General features: G+C 38.3%; 1 protein-coding gene across 2 annotated transcripts in view; it reads right to left on the bottom strand.

Moving 5' to 3' along the window:
• Positions 1-22,927, bottom strand: part of GPC6 (glypican 6) — a 1,231,564-nt gene that overhangs the window by 368,038 nt on the left and 840,599 nt on the right. For both annotated transcript variants that reach the window (NM_001081730.2, XM_059892082.1), the window contains exon 4: positions 18,582-18,747. In NM_001081730.2, the coding sequence (NP_001075199.2) occupies positions 18,582-18,747 (166 nt within the window). The remainder of the gene's footprint in view (positions 1-18,581; positions 18,748-22,927) is intronic.

Raw genomic sequence — 22,927 nt, 5'->3', positions numbered from 1 at the left:
ATTAACATTCTTCCAATAGATTAATAATAATCTAATTCAGAATTCTATTTTCTCAAATATCACTTTCTCACCTTTAAACTTGTTTGAAGAAGTACAGTCCTTCAACTTCTTAGGGTTGGCAGTCTATAGTTCCTCTTTATCACCAAGTTGCATTATCTTACATACTTTGCACATACTACTTTTATCCTGACATCTAAGAAAAGACGGCACCTCATAACTAATGCGGAGAAGGCAATGGCACCCCACTCCAGGACTCTTGCCTGGAAAATCCATGGATGGAGGAGGCTGGTAGGCCGCAGTCCATGGGGTAGCTAAGAGTCAGACACGACTGAGTGACTTCACTTTCCACTTTCATGCATTGGAGAAGGAAATGGCAACCCACTCCAGTGTTCTTGCCTGGAGAATCCCAGGGACAGGGAAGCCTGGTGGGCTGCCATCTATGGGGTCGCACAGAGTCGGACACGACTGAAGCGACTTAGCAGCAGCAGCGGCATAACTAATGAGACCAATATTCAGAAAGCTTAAGCAACTTGCCCAAGGGAAAGGAGAGTAGGTTTATTTAAAATTAACCTCATTGAAAACTGGATGTAAGCTGCATATTGACACAGAAACACAGGAAAAGAACATAAATAAAAGAAAAATCTAAAAAAGTAAAAAAAAAAAAAAAAAAATGAGGTGACTCCAAGGATATGATGTAATAATAAAAGTTCCATGTTACATGAAATACAGGTGGGCTGCTCTGACAGTCGATGGGTAAAAGGAATGAGGGGGAAATGACTGTTCATGATAATTACATTTTCCAACAGATAAAATTAAACTAGCCATTTAGGAACTAGATTTGCCTCATTGTTTGAATCCATCAAAAAGTGGGATGCTGTTCCTAGGACATCTCCACTTTCAGTTCAGTAGTGAGCTCAACCCAGATGGTTCTTTTTTAATGCTTTTTTTTTGTGTGTGTGAAAGTCACTCAGTCATGTCCAACTCTTTGTGACCCCATGTACTATACAATCCATGGAATTCTCCAGGCCAGAATACTGGCGTGGGTAGCTGTTCCTTTCTCCAGGGGATCTTCCCAACCCAAGGATCAAACCAAGGTCTCCCGCATTGCAGGCAGATTCTTTACCAGCTGTCGCCAGGGAAGAAGTCACATAATATAAAACATACTATTTTAACCATATTTAATTGCACAGTTTAGTGGCACTAAGTACATTTACATTCTTGTGCAATTCTGAGCATCATCCATCTCCTGACTTTTTCACCTTCCTAAACTGAAACTCTGCCCCCATTAAACATCAACTCCCCATCCCCCCTCCTCACCCACCTCCCACCCCCATCACCGGTGGGCCCCTGGCACCTACCAGTGTACTTTCTGACCATGAATTTGACTATTCTAGGTACCTTGTACAAGTGCAATCAAACAGTATTTGCCAAATGGTTCTTATAACACCTTCACTGCAGACTGCTGATCAGACTGTAAGTATAGTTACATAGAAACAATTCCACAAGCATTCAAAGTGATATAGCCCAGCCCAGTGTCAGCCTTATAATTTAGAAGAATATCTTATCCAAGCTGAAAGGTTAAGTGGTCATGTGCAATGTTTTATTAACGGTATTTTTTGTTCAAAAACCAAATTAAGAAGTGAGTTCATAGTGATTGCTGTGGATGGCTGTAGGGACCAGGTATTCTAGGTCTGTGATGACAGCAGATCTGTTTTCTCTGACACTCCTCTGGGCGAGTGGCACAGTTGTTGCTGTTTAGTCGCCCAGTCATGTCCAACTCTCTGCGACCCCATGGGCAGCAGCAGGGCTCCCTGACATAGACTACCAGTTAAAAACACGGGCTTTGCTTCTGACAAACCTGGCCTGGCACCCTGGCTGCACCACTTCAGGGCAATGTGACCTGAAGTTCTCTGAGGCTCGCTTTCCTGCTTTATAAAAAGGGAACAATAATTTCACCTGTCTGTTAGGACTGTTTTGATGATTAAATAAAACAATGGAGAAGAACTTGCTGTTGTTAATATAGGAAACTCGTGTTTCTGACATCCTCTTCTGAAACTTACAGGCCCCACGGGAGGTTTTGCTTGAGCAGATGGGAACATGGCATTGATAGAGTGCATACCTGAGGATAGGGCTAATTTCTTAGAAAAACATCTGGTTTTAACACAAGAACTCGTGAATGTTGGAGGCTGCTGATTTCCAGACAACTAACAAGTGGCTGAGTTGGGGCTTTACCTTAGGTCTTTCTAGAATCAAATTCTGTGACCTTTCCCTCTATCATGTTTCCCACCTCTTTTAAATATTTCACCACTTTCCACAATGATTCATTCCTAAATGGGCTTTAACTAATATAAATTTAGAAAGAATCCTGCTAATTTTTTTTTTACTTAATTTTAACCAAGTTATCACAAAATGAAAAAATTTTAGGTCCATCTACCAGATGGACAAAAGGAAGAATGACGTCTGTCAATACTTGATCATCTCAGCATCTACTTGATTTTTTTAAATTAAAAAAAAAAATTCATGGTTTTAGTTTTAAGAAACTAAATTATACAAATGTTAGAAAAACATTTACATTTGGTATGTGCATTTAAGTAGTGATTTCCCAGCTCCCAAAATATTTATTTTCAATATCCTGCTCACTTTTTATGGCCTATCTTCTCTATTTGAAATCTGCTCAATTTATACAGCCAGTAAATTACTTTTCCATAATTGCAGTAATTACAGTACTCTTCATATGCTCCTACTTATTTCTCAGAATCCTACTATGGGAAAACACTTGTGATGAAGTCCAGACACATTATGAGGGTTTAGGAAACAATAAAAATGTTTCCCCAACATTAAAAAATATTATTTGAGAATAAGTCTGCTCAATAACTACTGGTCCTCAATGAAAGTGTCAGGATGATAAAAGACAAGCAAAGTTGACAGGCTGTCACAGATTTGCGGGAGAATGAGGAGACAAGACATCTAAATGCATGTGGGACCCTGAATTGAGATCTGAAACATGGAAAAGATGAACTCGTGGAATTAGAATGAGGTCTGCAGTTTGGTTATAGTATCAGTGGTAATTTCCTGGTTCTAACTGTTGTACTATATCGTTATACAAGTATGTTGTTAACATTAGGATTACTTTGCCATTACTTTGCCAACAAAGGTCCATCTAGTCAAAGCTATAGTTTTTCCAGTAGTCATGTATGGATGTGAGAGTTGGACTGTGAAGAAAGCTGAGTGCCAAAGAATTGATGCTTTTGAACTGTGGTGTTGGAGAAGACTCCTGAGAGTCCCTTGGACTGCAAGGAGATCCAATCAGTCCATCCTAAAGGAAGTCAGTCCTAAATATTCATTGGAGGGACTGAGGCTGAAGCTGAAACTCCAATACTTTGGCCACCTGATGCAAAGAGCTGACTCATTTGAAAAGACCCTGATGCTGGGAAAAATTGAAGGCAGGAGGAAAACAGGATGACAGAGGATGAGATGGTTGGATGGCATCACCGACTTGATAGACATGAGCTTGAGTAAGCTCCGGGAGTTGGTGATGGACAGGGAAGCCTGGGTGCTGCAGTCCTGCGGTCGCAAAGAGTAGGACATGACTGGGCAACTAAACTGAACTGAAACATTAGGATAAGATGAATAAAGGGTATATGTGAGCTGTACTATTTTTGCGACATTTTGTAAGTTAAAAATTATTTCAAAATAAATATTAAAAAATAATTTGATTTCAGGCAGATCAAGGCCAGAGAAAAACCATTTGTAAAGCCATTTCTTCACCATAGTTCCTAGTATATAAAACCCACTTGTTAAGCTTAATGCATATACATGTATTAATCTCCTTGTAAGTAAGATCCTCTAATTTGTAATTTTATTCATTCAACTAAAGGCTTAGGCTCAAGTGTCTCTACATGATCAACAAAGAAAGAGTTCTGTGTGTTCAGGAGAATGTAAAGATACTTAAATGAAATAGAGAAACACTCTAAGCAAAAGTGATACACTAATTATGACTGATTTGTTAAAGCATAAAAATATCAGATAGAACATTACCTGACAGACAATAAGTGCTCAATAAAAAGGTAAGCCTAAATCTTAAATAAGCTCTTAGATGCCTTCTGCTGCTGCTAAGTCGCCTCAGTCGTGTCCGACTCTGTGCGACCCCATGGACTGCAGCCTACCAGGCTTCTCCGTCCCTGGGATTCTCCAGGCAAGAACACTGGAGTGGGTTGCCATTTCCTTCTCCAATGTGTGAAAGTGGAAAGTGAAAGTGAAGTCACTCAGTCGTGTCTGACTCTTAGCGACCCCATGGACTGCAGCTCACCAGGCTCCTCCATCCATGGGATTTTCCGGGCAACAGTACTGGAGTGGGGTGCCATTGCCTTCTCCCTTCTAGAAGGTGATAATTAGTACAGATTACTGCTGCATTCCTGTATAAATAGACACAGTTAATCGGCAGGATCACAGGCATGTTCCTGAACTTCTATAGCATCTCTCATGCTTCTCTGTCAGATTAAGAAGTTTCACATAAAAAATTTGATTTTTATCTTATAATCAATTTGCCAAATGAGCCTTAAACTTTGTGATTTTGCTTTTCCAAACTGTAAGTTTCTGCATCTTAAAAAATGCTTGGATGTAGCTTTCAATTCAACTTTTCTTATCTTATATGTTGATGGTTAATTTAATAAGTTTGTGATGAACACAAACAATCTGAAGCCAGTGGTCATTGATTAAATGGACAGGAATCAATAGATGACACAGCAGAATTGAACTGATTAAAAAAAAAATAATCCCAAGGCACTCAGGAAAAGTGGAATTTAATATCTACCAATTCCATGTGGAAATTAAATATATCCTGAAACTAACCTCTTCAAATCAAATTCAAAGGAAAACATAACAATTCAGCACAATTCATTGTCAGGTTTTTTTTTTTTTTAATGTTGTATGGCCACTATTAAACTGTTTGAAACGTTGACCTCAAAACCCGGGATTCCTATGTGGGTTAAGAAAAATAAATGGAAATCCTTCCAAAGAGACTGGAAGCCTGCATACAGCCATGGGCTCAACCTTTGATCGGAGCCACATGCTGCAACCTCCAATTATTGTTCTCAGGCACAACCTTTCCTCTCACTTTATTCTGGCAGCTTTCCAAAGAGGGACAGGTGGTTTTAAGGCATTTTCTTGGGTTACAAATCAAATAATATTTCATGGTTTTCACCTTTAATGGGCTAAGCAGAAGGCATTCGACAAAAGTCACTATGGCGGTTTGGTGAAATAATTTATACTCTAGGGCATTCTTAAATCAGTAACTTGGCAATATGAGATTCAAAAAAAAAAAAAAACTCACTGCTTCTTCCAATGCTGCATTGCAAAAGCTGCACTCTGTGTGTTTGTCTTGCTCCTTGGATGGACTCCATGTTCAGAAACTCATTAATAGATTACATTGGTCCCTACATGTTGTTTTCATTGGTGACAGCTGTGCTATAAGGTATGCAATGAAGTAAGGGCTTGTTTTCTAATACAGGGCATTCTTGCCAGTGAAAGAAATGAACGCCCTGCTGCTGCTGCTGCTAAGTTGCTTTAGTCGTGTCCGACTCTGTGCGACCCCATAGTCGTGTCGACTCTGTGAGACAGCCCACCAGACTCCCCCGTCCTTGGGATTCTCCAGGCAAGAATACTGGAGTGGGTTGCCATTTCCTTCTCCAATGCATGAAAGTGAAGAGGGAAAGTGAAGTCGATCAGTCGTGTCCGACTCTTCATGACCCCATGGACTGCAGCCTATCAGGCTCCTCCGCCCAGGGGATTTTCTAGGCAAGAGTACTGGAGGGGGTTGCCATTTCCTCCTCCAATGAACGCCCTAGAGGCACACATTTTGTAAAATTAATGTATTTCACGCTTAAACATGAAATTCAGAACTTGGCGGTGACCTAAAAACTAGGCGACCCTAGTTTTCATATGCTAAGAAAGGCAAAAGCCAAAGTCAATAGAAAATAAGTTTACTCTTGGGTTGACTGCCATTATAAAATCTCAATGTATATATGATAAATATGACCATCAAAGGGTTCCTGAATAACGAGAAAATGTATCGTGGGGCTTCCCAGGTGGCACTAGTGGTAAAGAACCTGCCTGCCAATGCAGGAGACGTAAGAGATGTGGGTTCGATCCCTGGGTTGGGAATATCCCCTGGAGGAGGGCAAGGTGACCCACCCTAGTATTCTTGTCTGGAGAATCCCATGGACAGAGGAGCCTGAAGTCCATAGGGTTGCAAAGAGTTGGACACAACTTAGCTTGCACACATATCTTGGGACCGATCAAGGCAAGTCTTCACTGTAACATTCTGTTAAGCATTGTTATATTTGCACAGCTAACATTCTAACTACATTTAATTAAAGAGGTCACAGAGTATGTACAGATAAAGACTCATTCTGAGAATTCATGTAGGTGAGCAGGCTGTTAAATGTTTAACATTTAGAGGTAAAGAGAGTATAATTTCACAGGGGAAGAACATGTAGGCACCTGTGTGGTGCCCAGGAGAGGGGATTCTGGGAACAATCTGATGGAGTTTACTAGAGAAGTTGGCTACAAAATCATTTGGAGTGGAAACTCTCCAATGGTTCTTGGCATCCTTGTCTCCTGTTCAAAGAATACAAAACACTACTATTTTCAGCATCCAATGGGACATTCCTATTTTGGGTACCACTATTTCTCAAGTCCAGCAGGCTTGTCATATTCCAAGTAGCTTTTCTACTGGCCGACAGTATCATCTTTCTTTCGTGTGTTTGTCTTAGTCAGATCTGATGTGTTTCTTTCTTTACCCCCTCTTTAGTTGCCTATATTTAGACAAGAAGTCCTATAAATCTTTACTTTCACTTCTATCATTAGCACTGTCTTCCTTTCTCCTTCTACGTCCCATTTCAGTGATTGTCTCACTACCACTGGTCTCATTCATCTGAATCCATCCTTTACTCGGATGCCAAATTATTGCTTAGACCCTGCTACTCCTTGGATAAAAATGTCCTGTGACTTGTCATTGCCTACAAGACAAAAGAAAGTCAAGTATTTGACTGGCTTTCAAAGCTTCAGCCATCCAGGCCTGACCAATCCCACCTTCCAGTATAGCCAGCAAGTATGTCTATATCAGCTTGCCTGGTTTCTTCGTAAGCACTTAAGCACATCATGCTTATTCTTATCTCTGCACCACTCTTTTTCCATCTTAGTGTCACCAGATTCTTATTCACCTGAGCAAGAGCAAGCTCCTCTCTTCTGAGATGGACTCTGCCTCCCAGGAGCTAAGGAAAATCCAGAAACAGGGTAAGAAGAAGCTTGTGTGATGAAGTGCACTTTCTCTAATCCTGTCCACTTCGATTCTTTCTGATTAAGTACCCTCTTACCATTTTTCCTTTGTTTTTTGGCCTGGCTGCCCTGCATGCTTCTAGTATAGCAAGTCCCCTACAGATGAACAAGTTCTGTTCTAAAAGCATGTTCATAAATCCTATTTGTTTGCAAGTCCAACAAAGTTAGCCTAGGTATCCACCTAACACAATTGGCTATAAAGTACTATACTGTAATAGATTTATAATACTTTTCACACAAATAATACATAAAACACAAACAAAAGTAGAGAGGACATTTTTAATCTTACAGCATGGTACCTTCCAAAGTACAGTAGTACAATACAGCTGCTGGCACACTGGGGCTGGCATCGAGTGAAGAGGCAAGAAGAGTTCCTGAGTGGAGGATGGTACAAAGGTGGGAGCTGAAGGGTGGTCAGCGGCAGGAGACGGAGGGCAAGCTGCAATTCACTCCTACCTGACGTTGATGAAATGCATGTTCTCATCTTGGAAAGTTTGTAACTTGAAGGTTGATACATAGTGGACTTACTTACCTTGATCTTCTTCTGTCTCCTTGCCTACTCTGTTGCTTTCTATTTTCTGCTCGTACCTTCATAGGTTATTCACCGCAAGGGAAAGCCACATGGCTTCTCCTTCAGTGCCACCTTTGTGGATATGTCTGATCCTTCAGATGCATTATCTAGCTTCATTCTCACAAAGCTAAGAGGTGGGTTCTATTATCTCCAGTTTATTGGTGAGAAAACACCTGGAGATTTATGACGGTTAAATAATGTTCTTCAAGTCACAGGTAATAATATACAGTGGAGACAGGATTCAAACTCATGTAGTGATTCAAGGACTATTGCTCATAACTATGCACTTAATTAAACTCCCACTTTGAAAGCCTACATGGCATCTCTTTGAAAAATTAGAATTTCTCAGGAATGGGGAGTATAGCTTTTGCTTCTTTTGTATCTACCATATGCCCAGTCTTGATCTAAGCACAAAAAAAATCATCTAATTGCACACTTCTTTGAAGAGAATTAGATGTATTCAGAAGCTGAGCTACATGATGGAAATTATAGATATTTCAATGGTCTAAACTTGTCCAATAGCATACCCATTACCCACTTATAGTGATTCAATTAATTAAGTTAATGAAATGAGAAATTTAGTTCCTCAGATGTATTAGTCACATTTTAAGTGCTCAAAAGCTACATGTGACTGAACTTAAATTAATCAAAATAAAATACAAATTCAATTGATCAGTCTCATTAGACATAGTTACAGTGCTCAGAAGCTACATATGGCTAGCTACTATGTTGGGCAGCTCAGACATAGACTATTTCTATTGATGCAAAAAAATTCTATTGGACAGTGTTCAGTATAGTAAATACTCAAATTCTCCCAATATTTCCCACATCAATTCATATAGCCAGAGACTCAGAGTTACTTCCTAAACAGTTAAACCTGGGCTCTGAAGCCAAAACCTGATAGTTGCAACTTACATGTTGTATGACCTTGGAAATGTCACTTATCTGTACAATGGAAATTGTAATATTGACTACTTAATAGGGTTGTTGCAAAGATTAAAAGGGTAAAATGATTACAGTATTGCCTGATAGAAAGTAAATGTCCAATATCTGTTAGCTGTTATTGCTATGTATGTCATGTTTTCCAAATGGAACCAAGAACCATACAAAAAGAGGAAGAAAGTTTCCTACAACTCTCTCATAGTTTTAGAATTGGATAGTATAATTGTAGGTGAGTAGCAAGACACACTTCAACATTCAACCTCTCATAGACACCCTTGAGGAGTATATATTTGGATCTCAACCAATAAATGGTAGTATTAGACATATATTAAATTGGGTTACTATGAGCTTGCCAAATATTTTATATTCAGACACAGCATTTCAACAGAAAATACTACAAGGCTCATGAATGAAGGGACGCATGTATATATATATTTCACTTTGTGGAATCACTTTTTAGAAGTCCGCTCCTATGCATGATCCACACCTTCCAAGTGTACTGTGTACGGTACTTGTAGAATTACTCCTCCGGAACACTCTTAAGACTATTGTTGATTTCGGTTTTCCCATCTGGTTGGGTTTTATACATAGATTTTGGACTATGGAATACATTTCTATGACTATGTTAACACAGAAGAATTTGGAACACAAAACTACGATAAGATAAAGAACTCTTCTAAAAAAAAAATGTCTAGGACTTTGAATTTAGAAAACCAGGACCCATATGCATAAGTTTTAAGATCAAGAACTCCAAACTGCCCTCACCCACTGATTGTCACGGATTCTGAGAAAACTCCCTGTCTTGAGGTCAGTAAACTCTCTTACAGAAGAGTGATTCTACTTCCTCTGGGAGACCTGACTTTTCAAGCTAGTCTGAAGTTACTCGTGACAGATGTAGGGCTGAGGTAAGACAGGAGTCACTTTCTGATTCGGTCAATCTCAAAACCACATCAACCTCTGGCAGCCAAAGAGGTGATAGTTGCTACTTCCAAAACTCTATCACATATATTAGCTAATTCATTCCAGTTGATATTATTTTGAAGCCTCTCATTAAATCAGTTAATTTCCCGAGCATTGAGATTTTAGAGGTGAATACTGTCTGGGTTTTGTTTTTTTTTTTTTTGTCATTTAGTTATCAGTGTTATCTTTCTAGAAGATCCCAGTACTTTAAAGAATAAAAATATGATACTTATATCTCTTCTTGGGATAATGTCAAACATTCACTGGTTTATTTTTTCATTTCTCTAATTTTCACTTATTCAGGGGTTATAGTAAAGGAAACTCTTAGTGTAGCAAATTGTTTAAATCCATGCAAAGGAAAAAAAATCAAGGGTATATCTTTTATGTGGGATTTATATATAAGCTGTTATTTGAAGGACAAGTCATATTTCATGCTGTATTTTAATTTAAATTCTCTCCTGGCTATCTTACCACATATCTGTAGACACAATATTTTTAAGTGACTTACCAATTCACAGTTTTCATATACCATGAAGGATCTCAAAAGTTTCAATTACTCCCAAGGACATTTTTTTCCCATTTCCCTTTCAGAGTAACCAATGAAAACATGTTTTTAACCATTAGAATAATTCCTAGGGCTGTCTCTTCTAACCTGGCTTCACCTCTGGCTCCTTGGAGTATTTGCTCATGATAAACAATCCACAAAGAAAAGAAGATAAAAAGAAAACAGTTCAAAAAGTTTTTTATAATTGTTAAAGAAATAAGCCTGAGGAAAAATGACAAGCATTAAGGCGTGATTAGCAGCTCCACTTTTTTTTTTTTTTTAATTTTGGCTGCATAGCTTGTGAAAATGAAAGTGAAAGCTGCTCAGCCGTGTCCGACTTTTTGCCACGCCACAGACTATACAGTCCATGGAATTCTCCAGGCCAGAATACTGGAGTGAATAGCCTTTCCCTTCTCCAGCGGATCATCCCAACTCAGGGATTGAACCCAGGTCTCTTGCACTGCAGGCAGATTCTTTACCAACTGAGGTATTTTATAATTGTTAAGGAAATAATCCTGAGGAAATGACTAAAGCATTAAGACATGATTAGCACATCTTTTTTTTTTTAATTTTGGCCGCACAGCTTGTGGGGTCTCAGTTACATGACTGGGGATAGAACCTGGCCCACAACAGTGCAAGTATGAATCCTAACTAGTAGGCCACCAGGGAACTACTTCAGTAGCTCTACTTGTGAGATAATAATAAATTAAAGGAACTTTTAGAACAATTAGAAGATATATTTATACCTAATATATTTCTACTTAAGATCTAATTATATCTATGTTAATATAAATGTTATGTTTATGGGAAATGAAATCTAAGTACCCTGGTTTAACAATACTATTATTAAGATGTTTTAATAAAGTATGGCAGCATCGTACAAGGACCTATTACTTGGGTTAAAATTAAGATTTTCATTTTCCCTATTAATCAAGACTCTCAAAGGGATTTGCATATTTTAGGAGTTTATTCCCCTCCTCCCTTTATTCATTAAATTGTTCACCACATAAAGGACTTTTGGTCACAGTGGTCCTAGGACTGTTATAAGGTCACTATTTGTAAGCAATCATGTGTTATTTTAATTTTTAAAATTAATTTTTATTGGAGTATAGCTTCTTAACAGTGTTGTGTTAGTTTCTACTATACAACAAAGTGAATCAGCTATACATACACATATATAGCCTCTCCTTTTTGGATTTCCTTCCCATGTAGGTCACCACAGATCTCTGAGTAGAATTTCCAGTGCTATACATGAGGTTCTCAATAGTTATCTATTTTATACATAGCATCAATAGTGTTTTAATGTTGTCTTTAACAATCCACTAACTTTGCTCTATTTATATTTCTTGTTTGTGCAACACAATCCTTTTTTCTACCTCATATTCCTCTTATTTCCTGAAATTGGAATTGCTAAGACTGTCAGTGGGCTAATCGTAGTGTTTGATTTTTATCTGCATTTCTGGGACCTATTTAACTTGAAATCTGTTGAATTCCATTCTAAAGAATCATCAAATATTTTCTCTTGGCATGCCCCAAACCAGACATCTTCTGTTGTAGCTTGAACTTGAAAACATGACAGTGAAAACTATCACATTACTAAAATCAGATGTCAATTATTAAAAACAAGTACTTTCTGCTATAATTGTCAAATTAAACCACTTATCTATAGGAAACACTGAAATTGAAGTGTAAATTGAAAGCAAAATGTAAAATCGCCAATACAAAGGCAATTCTGTAGCCACTTTCAATCATTTTGATGTGCTCGGCTTGCTCCTGGTAAACTAAATCCTTCTGTCCCTGGTTCTCATAGAAATTGGAGAGCAGGATAAGGCAGAGGAGGTATTTCAGTGAACTTCCCATTATAAACGGAACATCTTGTATCCTAAAGAATGTTGTACTTGCAAAAATTGGTATGCTTTGTTGCAGGCCATTGGTGGTGTCATATTATACTGCACCATGAATTCCAACTTGAAACTCTAGAATATCGTATTTGTGGGAAATGGACTAAGTACAATTATAAATTGTATAGAAGTTGAGTATGTGGGAACTGGAAGAGATGGATGAACAGAAGTTGGCACTGGGGACCCCGGAAATACATATGCATACCTTAGAAGGACTACTTGTCTATTACACCAAGTAATTCTAGGTTCACATGCTTTGCCTGCTTTGATCCATGGGAAAGTCTGCTTGAGACTTTCAGAATGGAAACTGCAGTGCCATGAATCCCTTGAGTTGCTGCCTCAAGATGAGCAATAGTAAGTGTTCAGAGGTTGGGAAATGCCTCCTTCCCAGTATAGTTTGCTGAATTGCCCTCTACATTAAAGCAGCCTTAAAACATTAACCCCATCGTGCCACGTAGCGATATTTTCACATACGCAGAGTTCAGAAGGAAACCACTCTCCAAAAGTAGGAAATTGATAACAAATGCTGCTCATGAAAGGCTTCTGGGTACCAGCCAACTGTTTTCTTTCTTTTATTTTTTTCTCAATGAGTAGTTAGCACTACTTATGGATTCTGCCAGCATTACAGAGAGAACACAGCACATGATAAATGTCCATGAGAAACGAGAAATGTTGAATCAATAACTATAGAAGGAAGGCAGAGGTTTGGGAGGGGTTAGATTCAACTGATAGAAAATAAAGTAATTCTGTTTTTCTTTTTTTTTTAATCTTTCTTGGTGCTTTTAAGAATGCACAAGGGCAAACGTAAGTTCTGTAGCTAACGGTGAGATCAGATTCTACAATAATTGCCTTGACTTTTGTTCTTCAGTTTTAGAGTTGTGTTTCTGGCCTGTGTTATTGAATAGGCTCTTGTCGTCTACAAAGCAGAGATGAAGAAGACTTGGAAGTTTGTTGCTAACTACAGTTCCTGAAATGATTTTCTATGTTTAGGGTCTAGAGGTTTTTGAGACATGGGATTTATGTATATCAGCCAGGGTCATATTTACTATAGAATTCTTTAAAACTAAAAAAAGTATCAGATTTATATTATAGGATTTCATGCTTAAGAAAGTCTTTGAAAGAGGAGCATCTTACACAAATGCTTGAAATAGTTCCTTGTGTGTATTCTATATCCTTCTGAAATGCAACATCTCACAGTCCATATATTTTATAAAAAGTGAACCCAAGTTTGTTTATCTAGCAACATTTTCCCCAGATAGAAAGTTGCAAATACACTAAATACCTTGAGAATGAAATGACTCTTGCAGGTGCTATGAAAGTCATCTGTGTCCCCAAGTGGCCATTTATAATGTGACACATGTCCTTTGACTGACCTAACACACCTTCCTTGCTGCTGGCTTTAATTTACAACTTGATAGTAGCTGTCACAGTGAAAGAAGCAGGCTCATTACCTGATTTGTTTCTGCCATCCCTGCACTCATCCAGGGATCTGCACTTTTTAAATGACTGAATTAGTCACACTTCCATTAAACGAGTAGATCTACAAAGTAACGCAGAACAGCCTCTGACTGCATTCGCTTCCATGGCTCTGCCTACTTGTTTCCATTCACTCCATTCAATGGACGTGTACTGAGCCCTGTTCTTAGCAGGCAGGGCCTTATTGGCTTGACTCCCCTTGCTTAAATCAGAGAAAGGTCCATAGTAGACAGGTGCTGGATTTATGAATGAACAAGAGGATGAATGAAGAGTATCCACTGCACTGTCTCTTGGCCCAGCACAGATGTGGTACTTACCTTAGGTTTCACGTTTGATGTCAAGGCAGTTTTCTGCCTTGAGACTTGGTTGGTTTGAAAGGAGGAAGCAGCCCAGAGAGTTTGATATCATTGGTTTGTCTGATCTATGAGTGCAAGGCCTTAAGGCCTAAATTAAATATAAATTGCTCTTCTGTCTCTCTCTCATTGGAGGGTATCAATAGATCAGGGAACTCAACTTTTTCTGGACAAAAATGAATACACATCTTCCAAATCTTATCAGTTCAAGTCCATGTCAATAGTGGTGAGAGTGGATCATAAACCATGTCAAAAATTAAACAAATAAGTATTTAAGAACCACTGGTAGATCATGCTACATGTACTGAAATTATCACAGAGATTTGCTAATACTTGGAGCCTGTAAGGTAACAACTGTATGCATTACGGCTGCTCAACATCAATTGTGTTTGACCAATGATAATTCAATACTTAGTCACAGAATGAGTACTTTATTCTATGCTTATCAAGCTAGGGCTTCTCTGACCCCCCAGATGAAGTTAAGTCTCCCTGAGGAGTAGACACTTAGGATCCTGAGCCTCTGATTTTTATAATACCTCATCACAGTTGATTATAATTAATTTAACTACATTCAATTCCCTGAGGGCAAAAAAACATGTGTTTCTAGCTTACTCAATATAATGAGTTGAATTAATACGTTAAGATTATAAGCATCTTACAAACTAGAATAACCTAAAAACTTAAGCTCCAGTGTTGGGCAAAAAACATGGTAAGGTCTCACTTCTACATGGAACTATACAGATAATTTCACCTTCTATTTATAGTCATAAGCCTCCTGCAACATTTCAGTGTTAAAAAAAAAGTACAGAACAACATGGAATCCATCTTTAGTCTCACCAACATGTGCCTCCCCTTATCTAAAAAACTTTTATTTTTCCTAATTCTCACAGTCTATTCTATTCTCTAGTTATAGAAGGTACCAGATGTTTGGGGAGGCTGTTCCATGCATCCTGGATTTTAAAATAGAAGCAAGATCTATTGTAGCTATAAAATGTGACTTCAGCCTTAACTTCTGTGCTCACCAGCGAGGTGTAATCTGCAATGTGGTTGCTCGTCAGTGGAACCATTCTTATCTGTGGAATGCTGGTATCCATGCCAAACACTCAAAAGAACCACAGGATATTGCCGAAACGGCACGTTCTGTCCACAATCCATTTCCCTCTAGGAAATTTTAATTTACATAAACACTTTTCAAGAAAACCCTTTTGCATTTAGACAACTGTTAAAAACCAGGCTAGAAAAAGCTGAGTATGAATATATAGCAACACCTGGGGAAAGTGCCTAAAAGCGACTGTCAATATCCTCAAATTCTCCTTCTGCAGGTTTCAAAGAGGGAACCAGCTAAAAGCCACTCACATCCTTCTGCTTTTGGGAGCGGTGGCTGGGGGCTTGGATGCAGCAAGGGGGAGACACAGGTTGAAGCCTGCCTGGGCTTTTGTACTGGGGAATCCCGCATGCTTCTAGGCAGCAGCGGCACCTCCAGAGAGAGGCAAACCCAGGCTTTCAAGTGCCCTACAATGGAGCTGGCAGCATCTTCTTCAAAGCTGCCAGCAACTTAAAAACAAAATGCTTTACCTAAAAAAAGGAAAAAAAGTTCTTTTTTTTAATAGTAGTTAACTAATAAGAATCTTTTGAGCTGGGTCTCCCCTACTTTAACAGAGCTAAAATTTCTAAAGAACTATGAAAATATACCACAAGTAGAACCCCTGATTTTTTTCCCTAGGATTTAAAAAAAAAACTGCAGAACTTCAGAAATGAATGTGAATACCACTGGGGTTTTTACTTGAACACTTAAAACATTTCACTTTATCAGCAAAGTGTCTTTCTTTTGACATGATGCAGACACCAACTGAATTCTAAATCGTTACAAATCACTTTCAATTAATTTGAGGCATTGTAGAGATTATGAGAATGTGCCACCAATTCAATCCTCGTTGTGACTGCTGGTTGATTGCGTGCCACTGTTAACCGTTTAGATGAGCACATAATAAAAAAACAACTGGTAAAATGTATAAACCAGGACATTGATGTGGAAGACAGAGACGGCACGTGCAGTTGACAGCAGTAGGAATGAAGGGCTTGATGATGAGACACTGGCGGTCTAAGAGTGATGGGATGCAGGTGCTAAGCAGAGAGAGGGCTATTATATGTAATTTTTGTTGAATTACTGATTTGCTCACTGACCTCTGCTGCTGCATTCGTGAACACTGTAACACTGCCATCTTGGATGTATCTGTGTGGAAAATGGACTTGGCACATTTGACTAATTCATGTAATAAGCTGGTGAACTCACACCTCATATCCAGACAAGTATTAGCAAGAACATAATTTGCCCTGTAAGTCTATGCAGCTGGTCAATTCTCAATGCCACAGGTAAGAAAATTGGAAGAATTTTCTTAGCGATCTCTAGTACTAATAAAAAATGATATAGGGGAGCAAGGGCTATGAAATATATGAATGCAGGCCCAACCACCAGCTTCCCTTCAAACACATGGTAAGACACCACAGGTAACCCCATCATAGGTTTAAGTTCAAATTTTAGTTTTTAAATCAAATGATTTTCTAGGCATTTCATTTCACATCAAATTGGCACCTAGGAAAACCAGCTGATTGAAGTATAAGGATTTGTTTCATGTTAAAACAGCCAACAACACTGAGAAAAAAAGCCAATCAACAAGTCACTGTTGCTCTTACAAGTTAACAAGCCCATATTCTAATTTTTGATCATGTCCTGCTCTATTTAACAAAATCCACATGCCTACTTTCACCAGTAAATTGCAAGCTGACCAAAACAGTTTGACTGTGTTATGCGTTATGGTAATTTCAACCCAACAGTATGAATAATTTTTATGATTCAAAAGTGATGATGCTGTGAGACTTATCTGCTTTTTTAATAGGTAAATCTTTTTAGATTTCTTTGTGGGTACTTTAATGTGGTAAGCTTAAGCTTTCTTTATTTATAGTTTGCATTTAACTTACAGATTTGTTTTACTTTTACCACTCGATGCTTTATACAGTTGTTTCAGTTTAGGCTTTACATATGTAAGTGATAATATGATTATACAATATACTACAGTTGAATTACTTTTTCTTTTGAATTGAGTAGGTGAATGAAGGATGCAAGTGTTTTTAAATTAGTATTATTTAGGTAGAATGTCTTTGCTAAAATTCATCTAAACTTATATTTTAGAAGTTCAGGCTTACGTGTCTAAAAAATTCATACTCCTCTCCAAAATCTTAGCAAAGGACAAAAATCTTAGCAAAGAACCACATCTTTTTGAGTTAGAAAGGTACCTTAGTGATTAACTTTTTTAAAACCCCCTCATTTCTCAAATGAAGTAACTCAAGATTATACAAATAGATTTTGTCCTCCCCCTGAAGAGAAAGAGTGGAATACATCAATTTATTCTCTCTGTAACGATTTCTGAGATCTTTGTTAGATTACTTCCATTTGGATCTACCCACTCTAAAATCTTTCTAAAACTTTACAACCATTTTCTTTGGCCTTCATAAGCAAAACAGTGTGTTAGCTAATGAGTTTTTCTGCCAAGGCTGACTGCATATTTTTGTTAAGGTTTCTTTGCATTCTGATGCACCTATTTCCTTTCCTACCCAAATCTGAGATGTCAGAAGACTTTACTCAAGCCTTCTAGTTTAGAGGGTTGCATAAATGATGAAGTCCCTCTGAGGAATGCCACTGTTATTGACCCCACTCTGCTTGTCACAATGCAACCCCAGTAAATGCAGTTGAAAACTACTTCTATTTGAAGGCCATTTGACAGAGGGGGAGAAAACACATTTACTCTTTCAAGGCCTGTGTATTTTCCTGGGAGAAGCCTGCCTATGAAATTTGTCCTTTTATCCTTGGATAGCAATTTGGGAACTATCTTTAGGCAGTACAGTCTCCTGAGTGGTTTCTGCATCTCCAGACCACAGCAGTGATTCACAGGCCTACTCTGTATCTCCCCCACCTCCTTCCCGCCTCCTTTTTAAAGACAGGAAGACTGTTTCATGCTGCTGTGCTGAAAACATTCTTCTCTGGAGGCTGAGGAAGAAAATCTGCATATTTCAGCAAAAATATTGAGCGATTTTCACCATCGATGTTTAAGGAAGGAAGTGTTTACTAATATCTGTGATTATACTGAGACACTACAAATAAGAAACAGACAGGACTCTGGGCTTTTTCTTGAAACAAGATTTTTTTCTAATGTGTCCCTTACTCATAGGCACTCCCAGAAATTCAACAAGATTACTTCTATCTTCATCAGACAGATCAGCTACTGCACTACTGCTGGCTCATACTATCTTCAACAGGACTGTCCGTCACAATAGACCAAGAAGTCTTACTTCTCAGGATTAAAAAAATGAAGAAAAATGCAACATAATATTTATGATTGTCTAAACATTCTGTGTGTGTGTGTTTCAACCCTCCTAGTCTCTACAAGTCATCACCACTTTGGACCTGCCCATCAGGCATCCGTGGTGATGCTCCTTACCTATAAACAGGTTCCACTCGGTGTCGAGATCGGCTTGATTTGCCAGGCAGCCCTTCATGACGTTGAGGCAGTAGTTGTTGCATGGTCTCACCGTGGGGAGTCCTCGACAATAAGCGCAGTATAGCATCTTCATGAGGGCACGGATGCAGCCTGGGGTCGGGCTGACCTAAAGATTTATTGAAAAAAAAAATCAGAAATAAGAAGGATGGAAGGGGACAAAAAAGAAGTGACTCATTTTATCCTTGAAAATGGAAAACAGTGAAATGGCCCTGATAAACCTTCAACAGCTGGGCAGCAGGCTAAAGGAGCCATTAGAATCTTAATCCTTTGCAGTATTTAATCTTGAGTCAGTCAATTCCTCTTTAATACTTCTGTTCAGTATAGGAATAATCATTTTTCTTGAATTGTCCTTGCCAACATTTTGATATCTATGTCATTGCAATTTAGTCCTAAAACCTAGACACTCTTTCAATGAAATAGAACATGCAATGAGATAACGCATGTGAAAGCAATTTCCAAAGTTAACAGCCCCATAAAAATGAAGGTATTATTAAAGTTTAATGTGACACCTTTGGAAAATTTTCCAACTGGTTATTTGACCCTGTTTCTAAAGGAGGTTGGCAGATACACTTCCTCTGTACATAACTTTTTAAAAAGGATCAATATCAACTTGTCTGGGATTTCTGAGATCCAGGCTTGTTGAGAAGCAGTGGAACTGCCAAGACATCATCTTCAGGCATCTGAAGCTTTGCAGTTCTGGGAACTTTGGAAGATGGATCCAGGGTTGAATATGAAGAGAAATCCTTGCAGCAATTCAGAGGAGCTACTAATCCACCTATAATGAAGTGCTATTTGCCTTGAATACAATAAGCAGTGAATGGTTCTAAGTTAATCAATTCTAAACCAATCAGGTCTTTTTTAGACTCACTGAAAATTCCAATTTGACTTTTAAGAGGACAGAATATTTAAAATGGAATGGACCAAAACCAGAAAAAAAAAAAAAAAAAAACTACAGAAAGCCTTTTTTCAAGGCTGGATACAAACAATGTTATTTAGTCACTAAGTCATGTCCAACTCTTTGCAGTTGTATGGAACTATAGCCCACCAGGCTCCTCTGTCCATGGGATTTCTCATGCAAGAATACTGGAGTGGGTTGCCATTTTCTTCTTCAGGGAATCTGCCTAACCCAGGGATCCAACCTGTCTCCTGAATTGCAGGCTGATTCTTTACCACTGAGCCACTGGGGAAGCCAGATACAAACATTTGTGACATATTTTTTGGACATTTAATATAACATTGATGTTTTAGTCAAGACCCTGTTTCTGTTCTTGTGGTCTTGTTCTGAAAACAAGTCTAATCTGTATTGTTTGGATCTCCTGGAGAGTTAGAGTCTTATTGGATAGACCTGGGCCCCCAGGTGACAATTACATGCCCAGAGACTTCAGATACTGACAAAGCATGACGCCAATGTAAAGATAGGGCAGTAAAAGGTATTTCCATATAAATGGATATTTTCCACTACTATAGCTTACCTCTGTCATTTTATCCTTTGCCTGGAAACCATATTTGAGGTTTCTAAAGCAAGATTTTGGTTTCTGTAACATTTTCTTAATTTTATGGTGTACACTGTAAAAAATTAATAGACAGAAACCTCAATTAAATAGAGTTGGGAGACCAGAAGGGGGAGCTCTCACACCTGCAACAATAGCAGAGACAAGGACCCAGCCAATGAAAAGCCAAGGACTCTATTTACTAGAACAGAGCTCCCAACTTCCTTTTCTCCTCCAAAAAGCGCCCTCCTTCATTTTCTGAATTGAGTTCTCTCCTGATCCTGAATAAACCCATCTGTGCTAGAGAAATATTTGACAGTCTATTTGATTCAGATCAAGAAAACTGACAAAGTCCCCAAGTTATTATTTCAAGAAATGAAGCCATCTATTATCTATCTATCATCTACTTATCTATGCACCAAAAGCTCCTGTTATCCTTTTAATTTTTTTTGTATTTTCTTTCCAAAATTTGATGAAAATTTTCTTCACTGATTTTTTTTCACATATCTCTCTTTCTTATCCATCCATTAATCCACCTTATTTTTAATGCGTTCATAGTAAAGGATTATCCTTTTGATTTTTAATTTTCCTGATAATTTAATGTTGGCTTTAATAAAATAGAATTAACCTGATCAATGATAAAGGTTAGCACTTTAAGTAGTCCCAATCAAATAAACACAGTAGAATATAATTGACCTTTTTATGTTAAAAAAAATGGAGAATGGTTTAGTATCCACTAATGCTAAGATTTATTTTCCAACAACAAAACCAACAGAAAATGAGAACAAAAGAGAGGAGTCTGGTGACTTTTCTTCTGAGCTCATATCAGTACCATCATATCTACCTCTCCAGACAGGATTGCTGTCTGTCGTTCAGTCACTGAGTCGTGTCAGACTCTTTGTGACCCCATGGACTGCAGCATGCCAGGCTTCCTGGGTTCAATCTCCGGGTTGACAAGATCCCCTGGAGAAGGGAATGGCTACCCACTCCAGTATTCTTGCCTGGAGAATACCATGGACAGAGGAGCCTGAAGGGATACCGTCCATGGGGCTCGCAAAGAATCAGACATGACTGGGCAATTAAGTTTCACTTTTTGAGATAGGATATTTTGTTGAAAATGCCAAATTTTATCCACAATTGGGCAGAATTTAAAAAAAAAATACTTTATTCACATGTATCCCACATCATTCACAGAAAATAGAAAAATTCTGTATGTGAAATTCTGAATTCTTATACATTTTACTTATTTGGTGTGGTTGTAGTCCTACAAACCATTGTTCATAGCACTTTAATTTTCATAGCCTCGCAACTACTCTCCTGACCTGATGATGCCTTTCTCCAGAGACCTACCCTATTTTCATCCAAGGTGGCTAAGCTATTTCTTCCTTTGACTCTGCTGAATGTTTGATCTCCTTGTCATTGGTGTTATATAATGCTTTGCCGTTTCTCACTCAGTGTGCCAGTATAAAGCCTAGTTACTAGTCGCTCAGTAGTGTCTGACTCCTTGAACCCCATGGACTAGTCCACCAGTCTCCTCTGTCCATGGAATTCTCTAGGCAAGAATACTGAAGTGGGTAGCCATTCCCTTCTCCAGGGGATTGAACCCAGGTCTCCAGCATTGTGTCAATAGTGGAGATGCAAATAGGACATCCTTTGGAGGGTATGGACTCTTTCTCATCACTATAACCTGTACCACTTTGCATAATATGAACATCACTATAAGGTATTGTGATTTAGGTATTCAATAAATGCTTTTTCAATTGAACTCTCTATTGTGGTTCTCAATTCCCTGGCCACATTGATATTCAAAGAAAAAGGGAACAAGATAGTTTGATACATCTTAGTATTCAATTGTTGCTTTTAACTCCATTTTCAAAGGTTATTGATTGTATTAATTCCAAAGTTTTGTGGCATTTGTGTGTATGTGTGTGTATTGGAACTGGGGCAATTTTCTCAGTCTGACATTTCAGAAGAGTCTCCAACTCAGAGTGGCAACCAACAGAGAAAATTGAATACCCTTAATAACCTAAAAGAACAATGTTGTTCAAGTTAAATGTGGCTTTCTCAGTACTCTAGGAAATGACATCCTTCCTGGTCAAATAAAGGGCATTCGAAGAAGAAGAAGAAAAAGTGTGGAGGACAGAGCTGCAACTTTTATGTTCACAGACCATATTTTTTGAAGTGAAACAACTGCATACTTGAATTCAAATTTTAAAAAAATGAATCACTTCAAACTGAAGACTTTTAGAAGTAAGCCTTTGAAAAGAGGTTGTTTCAAATGCCAATTGCATTCAGATACCAGTAGGCTACGCCTATTTTTAAAATGTATAGTAGTATTTTATAATTGTGCTATTATTCTTAAAAATTATTTTAATTTCAAAATCACTATAGACTCATAAGAATTTGCAAAACCAGTAGAGTCCTGGGTACCCTTCACTCACCTTCCTTCAATGGAAACATCTCATAAAACCATATCAAAGGTTCATAGACATTTCCAGGCTCCTCTGTCCATGGGGATTCTCCAGGCAAGAATATTGGAGTGGGTTGTCACGCCATCCTCCAGGGGATCTTCCCAACCAAAGGATCGAACCCAGGTCTCCTGCATTGCAGGTGGATTCTTTATTTCTGAGCTATCAGGAAAGCCCAACATTGATACATTGCTGCTAATGAATTTATAGAACTTATTCAGTTTTCATGATTTTTTAAGTCTGCATTCTTTGTATGTGTGTGCATGTGTATACTTCTGTGCAATGCAACCCTATGTATGGATTAGTGTAACCATACCACAGTCAACAT

Source organism: Bos taurus, chromosome 12 (genome assembly GCF_002263795.3).
Source record: "Bos taurus isolate L1 Dominette 01449 registration number 42190680 breed Hereford chromosome 12, ARS-UCD2.0, whole genome shotgun sequence".
Classification (NCBI taxonomy): domain Eukaryota; kingdom Metazoa; phylum Chordata; class Mammalia; order Artiodactyla; family Bovidae; genus Bos; species Bos taurus.
Note: the sequence above shows the minus strand (reverse complement) of the source record. Positions and strands in the feature narration are given on the sequence as shown.